Below are 26,365 nucleotides of genomic sequence, written 5' to 3'. Positions count from 1 at the left end.
TTGTATTGTGCTACACTGTCCAGTTCACTGAGTGTTTACACATTTTGTCTTCTAAATGTATATGATTTGCATTTCCTGTTCATTATTTTACATTTGTTAAAACAAAGTCTCGTTTGTTTTATCAGACGTACTAGATTTACTGAAATTTGATATTAGCAGAAAAAGTTTTTAAATTGTTTTTACAATCTACAGATTTGAAAACCAGAAACAAATGACAGCTGTCGATAAGAAGAAGCTAAACTTAACCTCCCTTAAATATTTTTGAGCTTTTTATTTGTACCTAATGTAGTGATGGAAAACTGTGGAACATGAGAAAGAAAATTTTCCTTTACTGACTTAAATTAAGCAAGTCTATCTGCATCTGAAAAGATTTTAATATTTCAGGCTGAGACATTTTGGTCAGGTTATTTCAGTCTTATAAAAACTGAATGGAAGTAGCCATGTAGCCACATTATATATAAGAATAAAAGCTAGGAGTCCTGCAGCAAGTAACTCACTTTCTAACTCTGCAAAGCCCATCCACCATCTACAAGGCTTAAGTCAGGAGTGTGATGGAATACTCTCCATGTGCCTGGATGAGTGCAGTTTCAACAACACTCAAGAAGCTTGACACTGTACAGGACTGGCAGCCTGCTTTACAGGCACCCCATGCAGAACTATTCACTACCACTGGCACCCAGTGGCAAGTTTGTACCATCTACAGTATGCACTTCAGCAACTCACTAAGAATCCTTGGATGTCTAAACCCACAACCTCTAATAGCTAGGACAAGGCCAGCAAAAGCATGGAAACACCGCTGCCTGGAGGTCACCCTCCAAGCCACACACCATCCTGACTTGGAAATATATATCACTGTTCCTTAACCCTTGCTGGGTCAAAATCCTAGAACTCCCTCCATAGTAGTATTGAAGGTGGACTCACACTGCAAGGTCTGCAACAGTTCAAGAAGGCAGCATACTACCACCTTTTCAAGGGTAATTAGGGATGGGCAATTAAATACTGGCTCAGCCATCAAAGCCCATAACCCTTGAATGAATAATTTAAAGAAAACCAGTCTCATTTCTGAAACTCTACCAGAACTATTTGCTTTTGATGTTTATAATCACAAATATATGGGGTATTAGTTTGATGATTCATTGAACAAGAACACAAAACCCTGCTGTTGGTTTGTTAGCAGTCCAGGCAGCTAATAAGCATGGCTAAGTCATAACCCCAATACTTTTGTCACTCTTTTTCTCATTGCAATAATGTATCTCATCCACAAATGGCCTCCTGCTGGAGTGGAATTAATCTACAGGGCAAATTGGAAACTGTTTGACTACGTCACCTCGACTCCAACCTTAGTCATGGAAGTGCAGAATGTAGAGGATACTTGTTTATGTGTATGTTCAGAGGCTAACCTATTCCGAGCTCATGGGAAGAGATTCAAGAATATGCTCAAAGCCTTTTTGAAGAAGTGCAATGTACCCACTGACTCCTGGGAACCTTTGGTCCATGACAGCTCAAAGTGGAGCATCCAGGAAGGTATTGAGAACTTTGAAGCCATGAATCTGGAGCACACAAAGACACTGCAGAAGAGGTGGACCACTGCAGCAACTACCCATCTGCCTACCCCATCAGCAACCACCACCTCCACTGTGGAACATCATGTGGTTTTTGCAGTGACCTCATTAGTCACCTCAGAACCCACAATACCAGAGTAGAAAGCATCCTTGATCCAGTATCCTAGTGACTGCTCTGTACCTAAGGATGTATTTTCAGAGCTCAACAAAAGTAGGTTTTACATAATCAGAAATAAACTGCTGCAAGTGGTATTAGTGCCACTTGCACCAATTTATTTGCATCATGGTGGGATACTGGAACAGATGTTTGGGGCCCTCTAACCTCAAGCTCTGATTTCTTGGTATATAACTACCACTTGGAAATATTTGACCCTAGAACAGGGTTATTAGCAGAAAATGGTTGAGGATTTGTGGGAATTGGCAGGAACTTTATGTAACTGGGTTCCTGCAACAACTTTGCTCCTCCTCTTTTCCCACCAATGCAACAATCGATCTTGCATTTTGAGAGCTGCATCTTTTAAATGGCAGAATATAGTACAATTGTTACTGCCAACAAAAAAAATGTTGTAGCACCTTCATTACATTCTGAAATTTGTTTTGCATCTCATTGTGAGTGAGAACAATAGTTCTGAATAATTGTATAATTTATTTATTATGCTTTGTAATTTTCATATCATTTGGTTTGTTGTTATTTTAGATGTGCTAAACAAGATGTTGATGATGAATATAGCATGCGAGCAGGAATGAAAGGTTCCCAGTCATATTACGCAGTAGCTCATGCAGTAACAGAGAGGGTAGAAAAACAATCCACTCTCCTGATCAACGGAACACTTAAGCAGTATCAGGTAAGAATAGATACTTATTATAGTTTCTACATGTAACTGTGCTGGAATATTTTGATCTCCAGTTCTCTCCACCTACCCCCCTCCCCCAGCCCATATATTTTCTTTGCAAATGAAGTCAGATAAATAGAAAGGAGGGAGAGCTACAGTTATCAGTTACCCTTGCTGGAATTTAGACATTTGAGAAAAAGGTTAATGCCCTCAGCACTTTAGTACATCATCACCAGTCATTATATAGGTAAACATGCAAGCCATTAGCATTTGAGCAGCAGTCACAAAACTATGATGCTATTAGAGTCAGTATTGTTGGGGATGTGAAATTGAGGAAATAATGGTCAGCACTACCATGTATATTTGTTGTCTCTTTACTTGCAATTTAACTGCAGTTTTGGAAATTTGTTTTGGAGTTGAGGCCTGCATTTAAAAAACATAAATCTACCTTAACTTTTAAGGATTCATGTACTTTTGATCACAAGCCAATTTTAAGCATTGGTATAAATGTGTAGAAGTGCAATGTATCCAAATAAAACTGAAATTTGATTCTGTAATTTTATTAAAGTAAATTCTAACTGGTTCTCTTCTGCAAACTTCAGCTTCAAGGGCTTGAATGGCTGGTTTCCCTCTACAACAACAATTTGAATGGAATTTTGGCTGATGAGATGGGTCTTGGAAAGACAATCCAGACTATTGGGCTCATTACATACCTGATGGAACACAAGAGACTTAACGGACCTTATCTCATTATTGTTCCTCTCTCGTAAGTCTGCTAAAACGTTCTATTTTGTGTACTACTGTGAGCTGCTTCATATTTTTAATTCAGAATTGTATTTCGGTATTCCCTACCATGGATGGTAGTGGAGGTCAAACCAATAAATATATTCACAGAGGTGTAAAATATAGTTTTGGCTAAAGAGATGAAGGAAAATGAGGAGAAAGCAGGTACAGGTAGGAATTTGAATGATTATACTGATGTTATACTCTTAATGTTTCTATTACGGGGAATATTTCAATTATTTTTAGTTACTGCTTCCCGTTGAAATTGCAGACATCTCTTTGCCTGGGATAAATGAGCCTCCAAAGCTGTAGAACACAGTACACCAACTGACTCAAAAGTGCTGAAGGTTATTCAGACATGTTTTTTCTGTAAAAACCTAGGATCAATCTAATCATTACTACTGTTATCAAGTAATGTCTTTCTACCAATGATTTACACTTTGAATTAGCTTGCATTCCACTATAGTCACATGTAATATGGCCTTGAACCATACATAGATGCAAAATGTTTCCGTTAATTAGATTAAAAGTGAACTTAGTTTCTTACAGTTCTATTCGTATATCATCCTATCATGAAACAGCTCAAGCCAGACATAACACTCAGATATGAACTCACAAATGGCAGTTGTTGTAACTTTTAAATGAGCCACATGGAGTATGGAGCTGTAGTTGTAAAAAATCTTTATTCAGCAAAACAAGCAGGCCTCTAAGAAGAACCTCTCTTGGAGAATCTCCAAGTGCATGGAGGATTTATACTCTCTAAGCACAAAGGTAACAGAAGCTGATTGAGTACAGTTTCAACTTCAACGTTTTGGGTGTGGGTAACGGGTCTGTAGAATTACATATTTACACTGGGAGCACATCTCAACTGACAAGAACACCTCTGCATATTCAAGCACCTTTTCTAGGACCCTAGACACTCAAAACAGCCTTCACTTACCACTGTACTGAGAGATGAATCTCTCAGCAGGAAATAATATGTATTCATGCAGCTATCCTTGTCTTAAATTGGACTGGTTCTCGTTGCATTAACTTGCTACTACCCCCATCCCATAACTCCTAAAAGATGTCCCATCCCTAACAATCCCTAACACATCCCCTTGTTGGGCTCCTGGACAGAAATCTGTCCTAGGGAGTTCAAAGTTTTTAAGTGCTGCTAACTAAGAAGGGCAGCAAAAGGCCCAACAACTGAGAATCTCCTACCCAAATTCCTAGGCTACCATGAAATCGTGTCAGTATGTGCACCTACATCTATACTTTTTATTACCCATAACTGGCTACCTTCCGAGAATGTGGAGGAATAATTTGAACCTAGTATTGATAGTGATAATGTGCTGTTCCATGTATTTGACCAACATCATCTTCTGGAAGATCTTCCTGCATACATTTCATCCCGTCATTGATTTCAGGCACCATGTTGTGGATATGCTTCAGGGCATGGTCTATCCATGTCAGATCAATGCTGTTAAAGGTGCCTGTATTGAAGATGGTGGCTATGTCATTCATAGAATTTTGCAACCTCCTTCCCTACTGGTCCATTGCAGCATGCATTGCATTCTTACCTTCGCCCATTTGGTTTTGGTACAACCTCTGGGATTATCATATCTCGCTGTCAGTGATTACTTTATGGGCAAGGGGCACAAGCTGGTTAACTTGATCTGGCTGTAGTTGAGGAACACAGATAATATTTCTTTGATCTGTGTACAGGGGGTTTTGGAGTGTTTTATATCTGAATGGTGCAAGGATCCCCAGTGTGTCTCATCATTAGCCGATCCCACCACTGAAGGAGCCCAGCACATTTGGTGTTCACTCTCATCTTGGCTGAAGCGACTGGCTTCTGACATTCTCATGGGTTACTTTACATTTTCGCTAGAACTGGATGGCCACGGGAGTGTCTGGTGCCATACAAGTGTATGTCCTTCGATTTCTTCTTCACTATTTGGTCCAACAGAATGTCAAAATTTTTCACATAGTTCAGTCTGTGTGGCTGTTGAGTTTGGGGAGCTTGGTATCTCCTGTCATAACTCTGATCCTTGCCATAACTCGGATTCCTTCCCATGTCTGTTTTTTCAATAGTTTTCTATGCTGATCTATCTGACTAAATATTTAACACCCAGAACTAGCCCTCATTACAAACTACAATTACCGTGACACTTTAGTCCTTCCTTCACAGTTTGCTGACATGCTTCTTGGTGTCCTCTGCATTCACATTCCCTTGAGTCCATAGGCCTGTTTCCATCAGGTGTGGTCAGATAAGAAGCAGGAGTCAAGCATTTGTTATTTGAGTTTCCTTTAACAGGATTGTTAGTGGACTGACTCACTTGGCCTGCCTTCTCTCTCTCCTTCTCTCTGGGCAGCAGTGGATTGCTGCTGTTTGGCCCAGCCCCTGAACGAAACTGAACTCTCAGTTGCATTTTACCAGATGTGTTTGCATTCAAGGAGACAGGAATGATCTGTATCCTGACTGCTCATTTGCATCTTACAAGACAAAGTACTGTGATTATATCAAAAACATGCTTTTTGAAAAGAACTCTTAAAAACTTGATCAGTATTTCAAAACGTGTTGAGCAATATCTTTTAACCAGAGATGTGCCAATTTCTGGAATGTGGGAATCTCGTATATGGAATAGAGACGCTCACATTTCTAGAGATACAGCCTAGATTTCACGTGGCCATTGTGGAATCTGGGGCTTTCTCATTCTCTCACTTCCAAAATAAATACAAGAACACTAACTTAAAACGCAGTAAGAAAAAACAAAGTCCATGCTTGCACTTTTCTTTCTTTTGGAACCTTAATAAATAACTTAAAAGCTTAAACAGGTGATTTCCATGATAAACTTTTAACATGTATTCTAAAGAATAAAGAAAAGATGGATGGGTGTGGCCCCCACACTATTTGCACATTCACACAAATTCCTAAAGGGACACTACCTCTTAAAACATAAGCGGTCCTACAAATGTAGTTCACATTAAGTAACAGAAACTTTCACTTGGTCACATCTTAATTCCTTGAAACGTAGGATTAATTCAAACATCCTGCATACATTTAAGAAATTTAAAAGCCTTTTCACTGACTCACTCGCTCATACATTCTCTTATTCTCTTGCGTAAATCAAAATGAACTCGCAAGTTGCCACATGGAGGCAGGAGACTGCAGATGCTGGAAACTGGAGCAACATTTTTAAAAAAAAGCACTGGAGGAACTCAGCAGGTCAGGCAGCATCGATGGAGGGAAATCAATGTTGACTGTCCATTTCCCTCCATCGATGCTGCCTGACCTGCTGAGTTCCTCCAGTGCGCCTTGTTTTTGTGTTGCTCACAAGTTGCCACATCTCGTTCATTTTAAAACTCACACTCCTTGAGGGTTAAACAGTTAAAAAAGCATTTGAAAATAAAACACAAACTTTTGGAAAATCTTTAAACTTTCAAGACTTTAAAACAGAAGAATGCTGGAAGTTATTGTTCATGGACAAGCAAACATTCAAACATTCCCATTATCAGCCAAAATTCCAATAACTTGCATGCTTTTTCACATTCCAATCTATGATAGGACATGGGTTATGTGACCAGTTTGTCTTACAGTCTTAGTAATATGCCCCAACAACAACAAACATCTCCTTCCAGGACCATGTTTTTTGAAATTTCAGATCCTTGCTTTCATGTCTGGGATATGTGTGGAAGTTTATATTTTGTTGTAGTTTATATCTGGCTTGATGAGTGACTCTTAACGGTGGTTAGATTACTGCAGGCACCTTTTGTCCTCTCTCCCCCTCTAGTTTATCTCCCTAGCCCATAACACTTGTTGTGAAGTAGATGTTTCCTGACTGTTATTTCCAAGTCCAAGACCTCCTGGTGAGGTTAGCTTGGGTCTGCCTTGAGCATAATTCAAGAAGACTGGATCATGTAGGCCTGGTATTTTTGCTCTGCATAGTCCCTGGCAAGCTCATTTACCTTCTGAACAACTGTCATTCCCCCACTTACTCTCATTTCCCCCAGTTGCTGCCTCACTTTGAACTTAAGGTTGCAATACATCTCCTCAATACTGACATTCCCATTACTTGTCCATGTACCACACCGCAAACCCTGGGCCATAGTGTCCCACATTTTTCTGAGGCATTTAGCTTTAACCCAAACGTGTATCTGATGAATTTCTGTCACAATTCTACATCACCGCAGACAACTCAAACAGAATATTCTTTCTCCTCTGGTTTGAAAGGTTTATGGATGGTGGTAATGAGTGTGAATAGCTGGCTGGGGTCATCAGGATTCTGAGCCTGCTATTGCCTTGTCTCAATATGCGCCATCTCTACAGGCAGTGCTGGGTATTGCTTGTGAATGTGCCACCAAATAAAACACGTCAACTTCCTTGGCCAGTGCCTTCGTATCTGTCATCAACTTCCTCTTTGGCCGTTCCCATGACTGCTACCCAGCAAGTACCCACCTGTTGGGTCTTTTCCTATTCATCTCTCAGGCTATCCAGGTACCTGACCAATTTGTTCTTGCATTGTTCCAGTCCTGTCCACTTCTCACCCATGTGTTTTTTGCTCTCTGCAGATGTTCCAAATGTTACTTGTGTCTGTACAACTTTATTTGCATCTTACCTCTTCTCTGTACCTGTCCCTTCTCCAATTCTGCAATTCGTGCGCTATGTACCTCTTGCTGTGCCTTGCACCCATTTCTTTCCTGCAAGTAATTGCATATTAATTCCAGTAACAAACAAAAGTCAAGGAAAGGAATGAAGTAAAAGAACACATCCATGGGTTCTCCCTTTGTGCCTTAGCAAAGGTTTGCTTCTACACACAGACATACACTTTTTACAAATAAACATTATGGAGGTCTCCAGAAAAAGTAGTTCATGCACCTTCTGGCATCCTGAATGGTACTCCATGCACTACCTCAGTAGTCACGCAACACTAACATAGAGGCCCACCCTCCAATGTGAGTGCCCACCAAGTGAGTATACGTGTACTCCAAATATCCAGCATGATGAGTAACCAAGTGCCACAATGGGTGACCCCTGTCACACCAAACTACCCAGCACCTTCTAGTAGCTGGTCCCTTGTAAATAAACACAGATATTTCTATCTCTCCAGCTCTTTGTTCTTTGATACATCGTGATCCAGTGGTCGTTGGCTTGAACAGATCTAATTATAGGATGCTATACTTAAAAGTACTCCTCCCTTAGATTGCTGAGGTCATAGGACAAGTAATGGGTCATGAGCATATCACAGATGAGTCTCCAAATGTTGTGACTTTGAATGAAGCACACAGAGACTGGAGCTGTAGGTTCAAGAGGTCTTTTTTCAATGTAACAAGCAGGCATTCTAGAACAATTTCTCTTGGAGAATTTCCAGGTGCATTGATGTTTTATACTCTTTAAGCACAAAGATAATAACAAGTAATTAAATACAGTTTCATCTTCAACAGTTTGGGTGTGGGCAAATGACTCTGGAATTACATATTTACAATGGAGGCACATATCAACTGACAACTGCATATTCTAACACTTTTGTTCGGTATTCAAACACTCAAATGGCCGCCTTATATAGTATATTTTTTTTTACAAATATATATTTTTAAATATATTTTTATACAGAATGCAAGTAAGGCGAGAAATAATAAGATTTAAATATGGTCTTTTGCGGAAATTTAGGGAAAAGCACTTTACTAATTTCTACATTGCAAGAATTTGTATGTTTTGAAATAATTTCTTTAAAATAATTTGAGAATACTAACCCTTGTGCACTTCTTACAAAACAATTATTCAAAGTTATTTTTGAATATATGAATTTTAGAACAATTTCAGGGCCGTCAGTGAAAATGCTTGCTTTCTTGACTCTCAATTAGACTGTTAACATTTAATAAATTAGGCATTTTTACGTGCTGTGCCAAAGAAATTGATGGTATGGCTTGCAGATTTTGCTGTGATGACTATGCATTTTCCCGGGTGAAATTGAGCTGGTGAAATTGAGCTGATGAAAGATCACTGACAGAAATGTTAAGTCTGTTTCTCTCACTATAGATGCTGCCTTAACTGCCAAGTATTTCTAGCGTTTTCTGTTTGCATTTTGGAGATATTCAGCTGGTTGCCTTTAGGCTGAGTTGTAGCTGTCTTGGTAAACAGAGTTAATTCTTCAATTTTGATCTTACTGTATTTATAAATGTATTTTTTATTTGCATTCTTGCTCACTCCCACTGAACATTTTTAATTTAATTGCTTAGTTTAAGGTTCAAATCCCATGCACCTTTCAGACCAGCTTCCTGTTCTACATCAACACTTATTGGTCAAATCTGACTTGCTGCTTTTTAATGTGTTTCAGGATTTGATGATTTCTTAATTATTTTGGGGACTAAGTATGAACAATATTGTGGTATACATATAACTTGACAACATCTACTTATTTGAAATGCTGGAGGAGTAATATATTTGCTTTCAGCATGATGAATAAGTGGTGATTGAATTAAAGCTTTCTAACTTGAACCTTTTTATGATACTTAAATATTTGAATTGAGAGTTAAACATTAACTTTTTTTTGTATTTCTCTTTAGAACTTTGTCCAACTGGGTATACGAGTTTGATAAGTGGGCCCCATCTGTTGTAAAAATTTCTTATAAGGTTGGTTTTGTTTTAACTTGGTATAGAAAATGTTTCTTATTTCTTCTAGTCTTCTAAATATATTTTCTAGTAATAACATTCTTCTAATTTAATTCCATAGTGTATGTTTTGCATTTCAGATGAATAATAAATACTCCTTGCTGGATCCAAATAAAAATGAGTTAATTGAAGAGGAGAACGTAAAAAGAGCTGCATACTAATATGCAATTAGTTTTGAATGTTAATAACGTAAATTTCTAACTTCAATATCTTTTTAATTTAGCAAGTCAGTCTACAATGTCATAAGAATGGCATGTCATTGTGGGCAGCAGAGAATGAATTTTTCTTGGTAAAAATGAATTTGGCTAGATATCCAATGTAGTATTTAGATTGTGCTACATATGGGATTGATCTGTGGACTTTAATATTAACATACCTTATGGAGTTAACTTGTTAAGGTGCATTTATCGCTAATTTTGCATTATAATTTCTGACACTTCCTCATTAAAGAGAAATGTCAATGCTTTAGAGAAACCACAGGCTTGAATTAGAAATGGAAGAATAACTCTGCACAGACCTTTGCTTTGCACATTGTTATAGTGTACTTGGCTATTTTTTCCATTGTGGGTAGTTAGATTTGTCGCACATTTCTCTTTCAGCTTTTCTGGCACCATGCTGACTTGACAAGATGTGCTTTGTAATTTAGTTTTAATTAAAACATGAAAAGTTGGATTTGTTTGTTTAAGTACTTTCAGACCTGACATTTTAAACCTAATTTTTAAAATTTTTTAATATTTTGTTATGCACAAGTTGAACCTGGGCATAAGGAAGAAACACTAAATGTGGGCTGAGTAAACATAATTTTCCAGTTAAATTGTTCCATTAACATATAAAATAGTAGTATAGATTGTTGCACAAGAAATGGCAGTGCAAGGTGTAATTTTAATGCAAGTGGAAATGTAGTTTTGCACTATGTTTTTATTTATTTAAATGTGATGGTCTGTGCTAGAAATACTAGTAAATATTTGTTGACTTGCTATTCTGATGCAACTTTCATTACATCCAAGGGTACTCCTGCACTTCGTCGATCATTTATTCCGCAGTTACGCAGTGGGAAATTCAATGTTCTTTTAACAACGTATGAATACATCATTAAGGACAAACATGTGCTTGCTAAGGTAAGACAAATTTACCCATCTGACAAACGTTATTTACCAAACTTGGTTGTAGTTGTTGCAAGTAGGATATCTTGCTAATTTTGGGTTGATACAGAAGTGACTGTCAGATTAATAGAAATTAACCTACTAAATGCATATCAATTTTAATGTTACCTATTTAATAGTGACAAGATCCAAGCTTAATTAGTTTTGAAATGGCTAGAAAATTCAGACTGAAGAAGTAAAATTCCTCATTATAATTTTTAATAATTTATGATTTGGTTGTAAGAAAGGGAATAGGAATAACTAGATGAATATTCTTCCAGTGAATGGTGCAATTCTGTTCATTTGTGGTATTGTCTTTAGTAGTTTTCTAGACATTTTCAGTAGCATAATTCATTTACTTGTGGAATTTATGGGATAGGTGTTTGGATTCACCAGATATTTCCTCTATTTTGTAGCTTCGATGGAAATACATGATTGTAGATGAAGGTCATCGTATGAAAAATCACCATTGTAAGCTGACCCAGGTGCTGAATACTCATTATGTTGCACCTCGTCGGGTCCTCTTGACCGGGACACCTCTGCAAAACAAACTTCCTGAACTCTGGGCTCTTCTGAATTTTCTTTTGCCTACAATCTTCAAAAGCTGCAGCACCTTTGAACAATGGTTTAATGCTCCATTTGCCATGACTGGAGAACGGGTAAGGATCATGCTAATATTGTTTTGCATTTCCATTTAAAGTTGTTTTTATAAATATACAGAACCTGAACATCCAAAAGAATTCATTGTGTAATACTACCTGCACATTAGTTAGATGGATGCAGGATCACTAAGTATATCAAAGCTGAGAGGGGTTTTTGGATACACAGGAGACTGCAGATGCTAGAAGCTGGAGCAACACAAAGCGTTGGAGGAACTCGGGTAGCATCTATGGAGGGAAGTGGACAGTTGACATTTCGGGTTGGGATCCAGAATGTTGAATGTCCACTTCCCTTCATAGATGCTGTCTGACCTGCTGAAGACCACTGGTGCTTTTGTGTATTTCTGGGGATTTTTGGATGGGGATCAGCGAATCCTGAACTAGGACTCCAAAGTCCCTTTGCACCTCTGATTTCTGAATTCTTCCCACCCCCCCCCCCCCCCCCCCCCCCCCCCCGTTTAGAAAATAGAACAGTGTATTGGTATTGGTGTATTATTGTCACATGTACCAAGGTACAGTGAAAAGCTTGTCTTGCATACCGATTTGTACAGGTCAATTCATTCCACAGTGCAGTTACATTGAGGTAGCACTACAGGGTGCATTGAGGTAGTGCAGGTAAAAGCAATAACAGTACAGAGTAAAGTGTCACGGCTACAGAGAAAGTGCAGTGCAATAAGGTGCAAGGTCACAACAAGGTAGATTGTGAGGTCAGAGTCCATCTCATCGTATAAGGGAACCGTTCAATAGTTTCATCACTGGGATAGAAGCTGTCCTTGAGCCTGGTGGTACGTGCCCTCAGGCTCCTGTATCTTCTGCCTGATGGAAGAGGAGAAAAGAGAGAATGACCCGGGTGGGTGGGGTCTCTGATTATGCTGGCTGCTTCACCGAGGCAGTGAGAGGTAAAGACAGAGTCTGCGGGGGGGATGTGTAGTGTGGTTGGAAAGGAAAAGGTGGAGACTGTTTTCCAAAATCAATAGGGTAGACAGCCGGTATCTTTGTATCTTTCTTGCACCCCCACCCCCCCCCCCCCCCCCCCCCCCCCAGGGTGGAAATGCAGAGGGCATGAATTTAAGGTGAGGGGGGTAGGTTCAGAACAAACGTGAGGGGTACGATTTTTTACTGAGAGAGCAGTGGGTGCCTGGTGCGTTGCCTGACAGGGTGGTGGAGGCAAACTAAGAGGGGCTTGGATGGGCACATGAATGAGAGGAAAATGGAGGGACATGGGCATCCTGCAGGCAGGAGGGATTAGCTATGTCGGCACAACATTGTGGGCCAAAGGGCCTGTTCCTGTGCTATACTGTTCCATGTTCTATTATAATCAAGCAGGAAAATTGAGTTGAAGCCCATGATCTGATCAGATCTAGTCTTACTGAATTATGGGAACAAGCCTGTGGAGTAATATGATCTACACCTGCTCCTGTTTCTTGTACCTTTTTTATAAACTCTTCCCTCTGGGCAGAATCCTTTTTTTGGTTTTTTTAGCAGTAAATTGAGGCTGCTGTTCAATCTCTGAAATTGAAAAGATCTGGATGCAATGGGCAATAGCAAAAAATGGTTAAATGAACTTTGCCGAAGTATTCCAAATCTTTGATGCTTTTGTCCTAATTAGGTCCAACTCCCTTTCACCAGTTACTCCAGTGCTCACCAAATTATGTTGACTCTTGGTTAAGCAGCATTTTGTTTTTACAAATATTATTATCCTTGTTTTCAAATCCCTCTTGCCAATCCCTTCTATATAACCTTGTTCAACCCTAAATCCTCAAGAATTCCACATTACTCCAGTTCTGTTTTCTTGCTCATCCCTGCATTTAATCACTGCTGCATTGGTGACTGTGCTGTCAACTGCCAAGTCTTGAACTCTTTTGCTAATTCCCTCTAGTTCTCCTTCAATTTGACATGTTCCTTAAAACTTGACCAAGCTTCTGCTGGACAGCCCAATATCTCCTAATACGACGCAGGTTTTATTTAATAATGGTCCCGAGGAGGACTTGGGATAATTTTGCTTCATTAAAGGTGCTATAAGAAAAATTTCTATTATGTCCTTCACATTCTCTTCAATTTAATAAACTTGTCATACAAGCAACTGTCTGGTTTCTTTAAGGCAACCATTTTATTTTTGACAAAATGGAGAGTTCTTGAACAGAATAAAATCCTTTCAAGCAGGAGGTGGATGGAGTTAGTATTGGCAGCCCTATTAATATACTTTTTGTTACTTCCCCTTGGCTGAAACTTAATTGAATGCAATTTTGTAGATGCTGGAAACTCTCTGGAAACTTAATTCCAGTAACCGTGTAAAAGTCTAGAAGCATAGGTAATAGGAGCAGGATTAGTCCATTCACAAGCCTGTGAGTCTATTTTCCATTCAATACAATCATATCTCAGTGCCATGGTCTTGCTTACCACCACCTCCCCACAACCACCACCCCCCCCACCCCCACCGCCCCAAATGATGCTCTTTGCAACTAGAAATCTCATTTCAAATACATTCAACAACTTGATCACTACTGACCTTTGTGGTAACGAATTCCACAGGTTTATCAGATCATTCAGCTGGGTTGTGTGTCTACATTTCCCTCAATGGAAAAAGCGAAGTTGTTAGACATACGTCATGCTGTACAAGAAGGACAAGTAAACCAAATCCCTGTTTGTTTTTTCTTAACAGGTGGATCTAAATGAGGAAGAAACTATCTTGATCATTCGTCGTCTTCACAAAGTGTTGCGTCCTTTCCTTCTGAGAAGGCTGAAAAAAGAAGTTGAATCCCAGTTGCCGGAAAAGGTTTTAACATTTTCTTTAGAAGCTTGGAGAAATAGAAAATTAGTTATTTATAACAGAGCTTTTGTACCTGTATTTAATAATTTTTATCCCTGCTTACAAAAAATAGTTATTTGTAAATAGCTATAATGGTAGAGCTTTAACAAAATTGCTGATAATTTTGTTTAATACAGTCCTTAATTTGTTCCTGCAGGCCACTGAGCAATGTTTAACTTCCCTTTTCTTTGGCATTCCTGACCTTATCCCTTACCTAATGCTAATCCTTTTTCAACTCCATGTTTAAACATAAGAACAGAAATATGCCATTTGGCTTCCCAAGCCTATTCCGTCAATCATTCAGATCATTGTTATCTGAATCATAATTTCACCTCCCTGCCACTATTCTTTAATCTAACAAAAAATTGTATCACATTGTTCAAAATTTCAATTGACCTAGCCACAACAGTTTATTAGAAGAGTCCGTTTCAGATTTCCACTACCCTTGTGTGCTTGAGCATAAAACTGCAGATGCTCTCTGGCAAGATCAACATTTATTACCCGTTCCTAATTGTACTTGAAAAGGTGGTGATGAGCCAACTTCTTAAACCTCTGCAGTCCTTCTGATGAAGATACTCTCATAGTGTTGTTGGGCTAAGTTCCAGGATTTAGATCCAGCAAATGAGTAGCTGCAGTACATTTTGTAGACGGTAAACGCTGTTGCCACTGTATATCAGTGATAAAGGAATGAATGTTTGGGGTGGTAGATGTGAAGCTAATCAAGTGGGCTGCTCTTTCTGAATGGTGAAGAGTTTCTTGAGAATGATTGAAGCTGCACTCATTCAGGCAAATGACTTTACTATCATACTCCTGATCTATGTCTTGAAGATGGTGGATAGGCTTTGGGGTTGCTGGGTATAGGTCACTTGCTGCAGAATACCCAGCTTCTGACCTGCTCTTGTAGCTCGGGTATTTACGTGGCTGGTCCAGCGAGTTTCTGGTAAGTGGTGGTCCCCTAGATGTTGATGTTGGCTAGGTGATAGTGATGCCATTGAATTTCAAGGATAGATGGTTAGTCCCTCTGTTCTTGGAGTTGGTTGAATATTGCCTTGACATTAAGGACAATTACCCTTGCTTCCCTGCTGCAATTTGGCTGTTTGGTCCACGTTTGCATCAATGCGTGATGAGGACTTGGACGCAGCAGTTTGGCAAAACCCAACCCTTATAGCCTACACTGTATCCAGTACTGTCATCACATAGAGTGAATTTAATTGACTGAAGACTGGCTTCTGTGATGATGCAGATCTCAGGAGGTGGATCATCCCTGACGCTTCTGGCTGAATATGAATCAGCAATCACTAATGTTATCCTGGTCTCCAGCCACTGTTTATGGTTGTAGAGTTTGAAGTCTTAGTATCCTGTTTAACTCTGTGCATACTCCTTATGCTCTTCAATGTAAAACTCCTCATTTCTAACATCTCTCATCCTGCTCCTCTCTGTACTTGCTCTTGAAACTCCCATCCATGGATTTGTCACCACCTGGCCTAATTATCCACTGCTCTCCTTAGCCAGCCTCTCATCTTCTCTCCCATTCTACTTCAATTCATCAAAAACTTTGCAGTCTGTAATGAAAATTACAAAATGCTGGAACTACTCTGCAAGTCAATCTGCACCTGTGGAGAAAGAAAAGAGAGACAACATTTTGGGTTAATGACCTTTCATCAGCCTGTACCCTGTAATTTAGGAAGTCTCTGATCCTCTTTCCGTGATCCTACTGAGCAGCATTAGCTACCTGGTATTGTTACTTCAAATTTAAGATGTTCATCCTTTCATTTAAATGCTTTGCTGGATTATATCTACTTGCCTCATCCCTAATCTGCCTTGCATCCATTGGAATTGGATTTGGATTTTGGTTATTATTGTCAGATGTACCGCAGTGCAGTGAAAAGCTTTTCTTTGCATGCCATACAGACAGATCATTCCATGCACAGGTGCATCACCATTGTTATTGCCTAAAAATCTGACTGCTGTGTGCACATTTTTTTAAATGTACAATTTGTGCAAAGAAGTTATATTGTGTATGTTACCTCATGATAGCAGTCACTTCCAGGTCAATTATCAGTGAATTTGCATTAACATCTGATGCGCATCTGTTGGCAACAGTGACCATTTCTGCATCTAGTAACAGCAGTTGGCTGTTTAAAAAGTATGACCTACAATCTATTATTCCCTTGCAGTTAAACAAGGAATAAATCCTACAGAAGTCTACAATATAAAAAGAGAGATCATTGTTTTGCCCATAACCACAGCTGGCAATGGTCACAGTCCCACTGTATAATGCACTTCAGAGTATATCATGCACTCGCTGGCCTTTTCATGAGCCTATACCTCACAGCTACTCGTGGTACGATGGCTCACTAGACCATACAGCCACATGCCAGTTACCCATATGCATGCAAGCACTGTGTCCCACCCACACATTTTTCTTCCTCTCCATGGCAATCTTTTATGCTACTATAGAGAATATTCTTTAAGAATTGGCACATTTTCCAGTAGTGACATAGCAAGAGTGAACTCTGTAGACAGCTGCTTTCAGGAAATATGCAGGTAAAGTCCGTGGACATGATTGAGTATGATTTTTCACCCTACTGTGTTTTTAAATCGGCCTTTCCCCTAATCTCCCCTTTCCTACACACAGTCTGATTACAGCTCCAAAAAGGTGAATTCCAATTTCTAGACATGTATATTCCAACTCCTGTAGTTTTATGTGCATACCCCAATCTGATTGCCCCAGCATTAGGAACTGTGCTTTCAGCTGTGTACAGCCGGTGACCTTTTTACTCATTTACTTTGTCCAAGTCTTAATCTTCAATATTCATGACCAAGAATAGCTTGATAGCGCCAATACAGACTGATTAAAACAGCATAAAGGATGAATATATTTGACATCTTTGTCATTCTACCTGTGGCATATGCATCTGCTCACGACTTCATTGTTAGAAGTGACCATCGTGAATGAAATTTACATTTGGGGTACCTTCCATCATGTGGTGTGGCACCACAAACTTGCCAAATGGGATAGGTTCAGCAGACATCTGGCAACATCGGCAGCAACAGAATGTACTCTATTGATCCATGACCTCATGGTCTAGCATATCCGCAAAACAACAAATTTAACGATGTGTCAGTGATGATAAATCTGATTCTGATCCCTTGCTCTACTATTGCCACCAAACTGGGAGTGGAGTGGGGCGTGGGGGCAGGGGGTCAATCATTTCATGGGAAATGCAGAAGTGCATGCTGCAAGCAGCATGAGGCAAACCTAAAAATGATGAGGCCCTAGCCTTGTGAAACTGCAAAGGTGGGCTATGTGTATGCTAAACAGCATGCAATAGACATTGATATTCCATCATCAATAAGGCACAGCTTCAGCACATGATGGAATGCTCTCCATTTGCCTATTTGAGTACAACACTGACAACTCAAAGTTTGACATTTTGAGGTAGCCCATTTGATTGGCACAACCTCCCTTGTTACCACCACTGCAAGTGGTTGCAGTGTGTACCATCTACAAAATGCACTGCACTCACTTGCCCAGGTTATTTCAGTAGCACCTTTCAAACCCACAATGACTACCACCAAGAAGGACAAAGGCAGCAGGTGCATGGGAATACCACCACCTGTAGATGCCTGCCAAAATCTCTCACCAGCCTGACTTGAAAAAATATTGCCAGTCCTTCATTGTTGCTGGGTTTTACTTCCTAGATCTCTCCCCCAAATAGTACGGCAAAAAGCTCATAACTGTCTTCTCAAGAGCAAATTGGGATGGGCAATAAATCCTGGCCAGCAATGCCCACAACCCAAAAAAACATGAACTAAAAAGAATATTTGTCCAGTTAGATTTTAGAATTATGTCAAAATTGCTGGTCTTATTTTTTTGTCAATAAATGGAGGTTTCATTTATTTTTCATGTAATAAATTGAATTTAATTTTTAGGTTGAGTATGTCATCAAATGTGACATGTCCTCTCTGCAAAAGGTTCTATATCGTCACATGCAAGCAAAAGGAATTCTTCTAACAGATGGCTCTGAGAAAGATAAAAAGGTATGGACTGGTTTTGTTTTAAGCAGTAAGTAATACACAATTTTAAAATGCCTATGTTTTACAAGGTCTTTGTTGAAATTATGCCAGTGATAAACTGGATGGTACAGGTAAGTGTGACAAGTGACTCTTGTGGAACTTATACACTAAACTCAAGGCTTCTAAAAACCAATATTGTGAGCACTGCAAATTTGAAACTTGGAAGATCTAATCCAGTCATCCCATACCAGTAGTTTGGTTGAGATTTGAACGCTTTATCTATGTTAATGGTATTGGTTAATTATTGTCACTTGTACCGAGGTACAGTGAAAAACTTGTCTTACAAACCGATCTTACAGGTCAATTCATTACACAGTGCAGTTACTTTAAGTTAGTACAAAGTGCATTGATGTAGTACAGGTAAAAAAAACAGTACAGAGTAAAGTGTCACAGCTACAGAGAAAGTGCGGTGCAATAAGGTGCAAGGTCACAACAAGGTAGATCGTGAGGTCATGAGGTCATAGTCCATCTCATTGTATAAGAGAACTGTTCAATAGTCTTATCACAGTGGGGTAGAAGCTGTCCTTGAGTCTGGTGGTACATGCCCTCAGGCACCTGTATCTTCTACCCGATGGAAGAGTAGAGAAGAGAGAATGTCCCGGGTGGGTGGGGTCTTTGATTATGCTAGATGCTTCACCAAGACAACGAGAGGCAAAGACAGAGTCCAAGGAGGGGAGACTGGTGTCTGTGATGCGCTGGGCTGTGTCCGCAACTCTGCAGCTCCTTGTGGTCTTGGGCAGAGCAGTTGCCATACCAAGCCATGAATCATCCTGATTGGATGCTTTCTATGGTGCATCAGTAAAAGTTGGTGAGAGTCAAAGGGGACAAACCAAATTTCTTTAGCCTCCTGAGGAAGTAGAGGCGCTGGTGAGCTTTCTTGGCCATGGCATCCACGTGGTTTGTCCAGGACAGGTTGTTGGTGATGTTCACTCCCAGGAACTTGAAGCTGTCAACCCTCTCGACCTCGGCACCATTGATGTAGACAGGTGTATGTACACCGCCTCCTTTCCTGAAGTCAATGACCAGCTTTTTAGTTTTGTTGACATTGAGGGAAAGGTTGTTGTCATGACACCATTCCACTAAGCTCTCTATCTCCTTCCTGTACTCCGATTCATCACTGTTTGAGGTATGGCCTACAACGGTGGTATCATCTGCAAACTTGTAGATGGAGTTAGAGCAGAATCTGGCCACACAGTCATGAGTGTATAGGGAGTAGAGTAGAGGGCTGAGGACGCAGCCTTGAGGTGCACCAGTGTTGAGAATAATTGTGCTGGAGGAATTGCTGCCTATCCTCACTGATTGCGGTCTGTTTGTTAGAAAGTCAAGGATCCAGTTACAGAGGGAGGTGTTGAGCCCCAGGTCTCAGAGTTTGGTGACAAGCTTGCTTGATATTATTGTATTGAAGGCAGAGCTGTAGTCAATAAACAATAGTCTAATATAGGTGTCCTTATTGTCCAGACGCTCCAGAGCTGAGTGAAGGGCCAGGGAGATGGCATCCGCTGTAGACCTGTTTTGGCGATAGGCAAATTGCAGTGGGTCCAGGTTGTCTGGTAGGCTGGAGTTGATGCATGCCATGACCAACCTCTCAAAGCACTTCATGATGGTGGATGTCAGAGCCACTGGTCGGTAGTCATTGAGGCATGTTACCTTGCTTTTCTTTGGTACCGGGGTGATAGTGGTCTTCTTAAAACAGGAGGGAACCTGAGATTTGAAGCAAGGAGAGGTTGAATATGTCCGCAAATACTTCTGCCAGCTGATCAGCACAGGATCTGAGCACGCGGCCCAGAACACCATCTGGGCCAGGTGCTTTCCTCGTGTTCACTCTTCGGAAGACTGATCTTACGTCCTCCACTGTGATCACAGGTTCAGCTGCTTTGGTGGCTGTCAGAGTGGATGGTGACAATCCACTTCCTTTTTGTTCAAAACGCGCATAGGATGCGTTAAGTTCATCAGGAAGGGATGCGCTGTTGTTAGCTATGCAGTCTGACTTCGTCTTGTAGCCTGTTATGGCATGTAAGCCCTGCCATAACTGGCGGCTGGTCAGGGACTCTGTTTTGAGTTGGTATTGCCTCTTGGCATCCCTTATAGCTTTACGAAGGTCATACCTTGCTTTCTTGTGCAGTTCAGGATTACCAGATTTGTGTGCAGCGGTCCTCTCCTTCAGTAGGGAGTGGATCTCCCAGTTCATCCATGGCTTCCTGTTTGGGAACACCTGTATTGTCCTCTTTGTTACACAGTCCTCCACACACTTGCTGATAAAGTCTGTGATGGTGGTGGCATACTCATCAAGGCTGGCAGCTGAGTCTTTGAACATGGTCCGGTCCAGTCCACTGTCTCAAAGCAGTCACGTAGAAGCTCATCTGCTTCCTCAGACCAGCATTACACAACTCTCTGTACCGGATTCTCCCGTTTCAGCTTCTGTTTGTATGCAGGGAGAAGGAGCACAGCCTGGTGGTCTGATTTCTCAAAGTGAGGATGAGGGGTGGCTCGGAAGGCATCTTTGATGGTTGTATAGCAGTGGTCAAGGGTGTTGGTGCCCCTGGTGGAGCAGGAGATGTGCTGATAGTATTTTGGTAACACACTCCTGAGGTTGAAGTCCCCCGCGATGATGAAGAGGGCCTCAGGGTATCCTGTCTCAAGATTGCTGACCACGGAGTATAGCTCACTGAGTGCAGGCTTCATGTCCGTCTGTGGTGGGATGTAGACTGCCATCAGGATAGCTGAAGCGAACTCCCTTGGCAGATAGAATGGTCGACAGTTCACTGTTAGATATTCCGGGCTGGATGAGCAGGAGCTCGCCAGGATCGTCACGTCCGAGCACCACAGGTTATTGATTAAGAAGCAGACCCCTCCACCTTTAACTTTGCCTGAGGACCCTGTATGGTCCATTCGATGAATCGAGAAGCTGTCTGGTTGAATAGCAGAGTCAGGTGAGGCAGGTGTAAGCCATGTTTCAGTGAGACACAGTACACAACAGTCCCTCAGTTCCCTTTGGTAGGTCAGTCTTGCCCTTAGTTCATCAACTTTGTTCTCAATAGACTGGACGTTAGCTAGAAGTAAGCTGGGGAGGGGGGTCTTGTAACCACGTTGTTTCAGCCTCGCCTGCAGCCCAGCCCTCTTGCCACGTTTCCGAGATACGTGGCGGCGACTCTTCGGTCCTGAAGTGGAGCCACCAGGTAAGTTATTGTTTAGGGTCAGACCTGTAAGACCTGGAGTGGATTCCCCTGGACTGGATGGTAAGTATCTCCTCCTTGCATTAAATCGAACTGCTATTCATTTTGCTGCTTATTCATTTCCCAGGGCACCAATGCTCAATACAAGAGGGCATGGCTTTAAAGTAATGGGTGGGAAGTTCAAGGGAGATATCAGAGGAAGGTTTTTTACCCAGAGAGTAGTTGGGGCATGGAATGCGCTGCCTGGGGCGGTGGTGGAGGCAGGTACATAGGTCAAATTCAAGAGATTGCTGGATAAGCATATGGAGGAATTTGAAATAGAGGGATATGTGGGAGGAAGGGGTTAGATAGTCTTAGGCGAGGTTTAAAGGTCGGCACAACATTGTGGGCCTAAGGGCCTGTATTGTGCTATATGGTTCTATGTTCTAATTGCTTGTTAGTGAGGAATAATTATAAAGCAGTTTTGTTAAATTATTAAATGCAACAGATTTTGCTTGCAGGCATATGCAGTGGAGATTGAGTGGGAACATGAAGACTAATACTTAAAGGGAATTTGTGTTGGAATTGCCAATTGCATTCAAAATGGAGACCCATGATATTGTTAAAATTTGCTGTGATCTTTGCTTCTCTGAGGAGAAACAGTCTAACTTCTCTCATCTTTAAAAAGCCTTAATCCTTGGAATCCTTGTAATTCTTGCGATAATTAATTATGATCTTTTAGAGCCAGTGATATCCCCATTAGAGTCTGAAAAGCCTATCGTGATCTCTGTGAACTTCCAAGATGTCCTTTGACAGTGATCATATGGGGCGTAATCAAATAGGCTTGCAGTAGTAGTGTAACTTAATTTGAAGGTTAGAAAATGGCACACTTCTAATAAAAGCTCATTTTGGGGAAGTAGAGTCAGGATGGAAAAAGTTGACTGATGTGTACAGGAGATTGATGGTCCAATTTACACATAGCAAATTTTGGGGGAGATTTGGAAATTGAGTCTGACAAGACAGCAACAAAATATGTAAAACAAAAGCAAAACACTACAAATACTGGAAATCTGAAATAAGAACAGAAAATGCTGCTAATCTTGAATATTTACAGCATTCTATTTTAAGTAAATCATTTAAATGGTTTGCAAAGAAGTCTTGAATTACTACTGCACCTATAACAATAGCAACTTCAAACTCTTAGATGTTCTATAGACAGCAGAAGGAGTAAGAAAATAAATAATGTAAGAATAGGTAAAGAAATTAAGACAGCCTTGAAGAAAGCAGTTTAAATGAAGCAGTTTAAAACCTCTTCATGATACATTATTTTTTCAGGGCTATTTAGAGGAGAAGAAGGGATAAGATAAGGAGGGAATCTCGAAAGTTGAGCCATGCTGAAGGTTGTGCCTCCAGTATTGGCATTGGAAAAGGTCAGAGCTAAAGGAGTGAAAGGCAAATGAAAGGATGCATGATTATAGGAGGGTGTCAAGTAAGGTGGGAGGAAACGATGAATTGATTTGCGCTTTTAAGAACTAGAAGTCAGTATAGTCTACAAGGGATGGGAAAGATGGACATCTGCGTTAGGATTGTAGAATGTTTGTTGTCATCTTACAGTCGTACAGAAGAGAAATGGGTCCTTCGGCCCGACGGTTTATGCCGACCATCAAGTACCTATCTATACTAATCCCGTTTATAAGCATTTGGACTGTAGCCTGCTATACCTTGGTGATCCATGTGTTCATCGCAATGCTTCTTAAATGTTGTGAGAGTACATGTCTCCACCACCTTCTCGAGCAGTGTTCCAGATTGCAACCACCCTCTAGCTGGGGGAAAAAAATTTTGATTCCCTCTGAACCTCTTTCTCCTTATCTTAAACCTATGCCGTCTGGTCTTAGACGTCTCTGCCATGGGAAAAAGTTTCTTACTTGTCTACCCTATCTGTGTCCCTTGTAATTTTGTATACTTTGCTCCAAGGGAAACAAACCCAGCCTATCCAGTCTCTTACTACTGAACTATTCCATCGCAGGCAACATCCTGGTGAATCTCCCCTACACCATCTCTAGTGCAATCAGAACTACACACGGTATTCCTGCTGTGACCTAACTAACAAATTTGGTTAGACCTTCCTGCACTTGTATTCTAGGCCCCTGGTGTTGAAGACAAGTGTCCCATATGCCGCCTTCACCACCATATCTATCTGTGCTGCCACCTTCAGGTACCTTCTGGATGTATACCAAGGTCCCTTTTGTTCCTCCATATTCCCCAGGTCCCCCACCATTCATGATGTGTCTTACCCAGATTAGACATCCAAAATGCATCACCTCACACTTTATCAAGATTAAGTTCCATCTGCCATTGCTTTGCACAACTTACCAGCTGCTCAGTATCATTCTGCAGCTTAAGACTACCTTTCTTGTTATCAACAATATGACCAGTTTTCAAGTCATCTGCAAACGTACTCATTGTTCCTCCTATATTCGCAACTAAGCTCTTGCCTGAGATTGTGTAAATCACATACAGATCTACCATCTAACCTGAGAAATTGCTTTCTGGAGTTGTGCACAAATAATTTGAGATGAGAAGGACCAAAGAAATAGCAACTTTATTAAATTATGTATCATAACACGTCAACATGTGTATTGTAGTACAATGAGTAACTGCTGTGGTTTAGAATTGCTCAAGAAAATCCCATGTTCAGCAATGGAATGAACGATTAGATCATTAATTGGTGTTCACCATGATCTTGAATCTGTAGAATATCCAGATGGGAACATATTAAATTCCATCTGGAGTACGACATCTTTAACCGCATCTAATGTGATACAGAAATGTAGGAATGTTAACGTGTTAAATTAAGATTAGACTGAGTAGCTTGAGTCAAGATTAAACAAAGTCCAGTATGTTAACAGTTGGATTTTGCCTGTTGATTGACATCTCTTTTTTAAAAAAAAATCCCCTACTGTTTCTATTACACTCAAAGAACGTACTGTTGCATTGGAAATGGGGGTATTAATGTCTCTTAGTTAGTAGCTTCCTTGCAGTAAAATTAAAATTGACATCCTCTATAGTTCAAGATAGCTTAATTAGTATTTCTGGCTGTGTAATCAGTTTTATTTGTCAAATATATATACGTGCAAAACCAAGAAACATTGCTTACAGGAGCATGTAGTTGCTTTCTAGCCAGAACCTGAGAGAAAAAGACTGTGTTTTGATCCATGTGTTTCAACTTCTGTGTTTCTTTTAACAGGTCTGTTTAGACTAAGCAAATTAGAGTGTGCAAGCAATTATTTTATAATATTTAATCCTACAAATTGATTCTTGCTTTCTCCTTCTACATGGATAAATTGACAAACTAGCTCCATATTTGAGTTCCTTTACATGTACCTCTATTGCGCTATCAAAGCATAATTCACAATAAATGTTACTTCTCCTCCATGGACAAAGTCAGCCTGCTTTTTTTCAAACTTAGAACTGAGTAAAATAAATATTATGCTTGTCAAATAATATGATCTACTATATGCATGTTCAAAGTTTGCAGGAGTGGTAGCAATTTATTTTTGTTTTAATTCCTTCTGTTTCCCTTTAGGGCAAAGGTGGTGCTAAAACTCTTATGAATACCATAATGCAGCTCAGAAAAATATGTAATCATCCCTTCATGTTTCAACATATAGAGGTAAGTTCATGATGCCACTGAATTTTTCTTCTTGGGCATTCATTCGTGGTCAATAATGATTTGTCGTTGTTGGAACAACAGACTCTTGTATGGATGTGGAGTGGCAACTGATGGAACAGCTGGGAGAGGTGTAATCTCCTTCCACTGCTTGTAACACACGACCTCTTGGTCCTTAATACCATCCCAAATGTTCCTTCTCTAATTTGAGCAGTCGTAGATCAAAACTTCCCAGGAGTCAGTGGGGATGTTGCCCTTCAGGGAAGCTTTGAGCACATCCTTGATTCTTTTTCTCTCTGCCCAGAATAGCAAGTCTTTTTCAGGAGCTTGTTACCTTGTGTGCAAACGAGTTGGCCTGCTCAATTTACCCAAGTGAGAGAAACTTGGGCTCCAGTGCTGGGTTGTTGGGCTAAGAGGGAACACTGATGTTAGTTTGTTTATCCTTCTAAAGAGTTGGGAGGCTTTTGTGGTGCTTTTTCCATTGTCTTGACATGCCCTGCTGTAAATAGTCCAGGTCTCAGAAGCTTCTGGATGGGCGGGGATCACTGCTGCCAGGTAGACCATGATCTTTTTGCTGGGTTTGAAATTTTGATCTTCAAATACTCATTTTTTTTCTCTTGAGCACCAGCATAGTCTTTGGTTGATTTGAAGGCAGTTAAAGGCATTAGACGCTGACGTGCATTTTATATAACATTATGCCGAGATGGAGATTTCTATTTGTGAATGATTACCTGAATATGTAAGAATTATATAATTCTTAATTGCACAGTGCAGTAACCAATTCTGTCATGTTGTAGGAATCTTTTGCTGAACACCTAGGTTATAATGGAGGACTCATTACTGGGTGAGTAGTAAAACCTACAGGGCAGCTTTTGAAACTAATGATGGAACTTCAATTTTTGCAACTTAAATTCAAGATGGCAAACTTGCTTTGGTGCATTTTAATTGAGCCAGTTTTCATTTGTTTGTATTATATCATGTACAAGGTTAACTGATGATTTTTAAATAAGCTAAAATATA

General features: G+C 40.3%; 1 protein-coding gene across 3 annotated transcripts in view; it reads left to right on the top strand.

Moving 5' to 3' along the window:
* smarca2 (SWI/SNF related, matrix associated, actin dependent regulator of chromatin, subfamily a, member 2) overlaps nt 1-26,365 on the top strand; it is a 111,593-nt gene that overhangs the window by 53,778 nt on the left and 31,450 nt on the right. For all 3 annotated transcript variants that reach the window (XM_052019371.1, XM_052019372.1, XM_052019370.1), the window contains exons 15-23: nt 2,260-2,407; nt 2,998-3,161; nt 9,728-9,794; nt 10,841-10,951; nt 11,392-11,634; nt 14,297-14,410; nt 18,380-18,487; nt 25,262-25,348; nt 26,143-26,189. In XM_052019371.1, the coding sequence (XP_051875331.1) occupies nt 2,260-2,407; nt 2,998-3,161; nt 9,728-9,794; nt 10,841-10,951; nt 11,392-11,634; nt 14,297-14,410; nt 18,380-18,487; nt 25,262-25,348; nt 26,143-26,189 (1,089 nt within the window). The remainder of the gene's footprint in view (nt 1-2,259; nt 2,408-2,997; nt 3,162-9,727; nt 9,795-10,840; nt 10,952-11,391; nt 11,635-14,296; nt 14,411-18,379; nt 18,488-25,261; nt 25,349-26,142; nt 26,190-26,365) is intronic.

This window comes from Pristis pectinata, chromosome 7 (assembly GCF_009764475.1).
Source record: "Pristis pectinata isolate sPriPec2 chromosome 7, sPriPec2.1.pri, whole genome shotgun sequence".
NCBI lineage: Eukaryota > Metazoa > Chordata > Chondrichthyes > Rhinopristiformes > Pristidae > Pristis > Pristis pectinata.
This window is presented reverse-complemented; position numbering and strand designations above follow the sequence as displayed.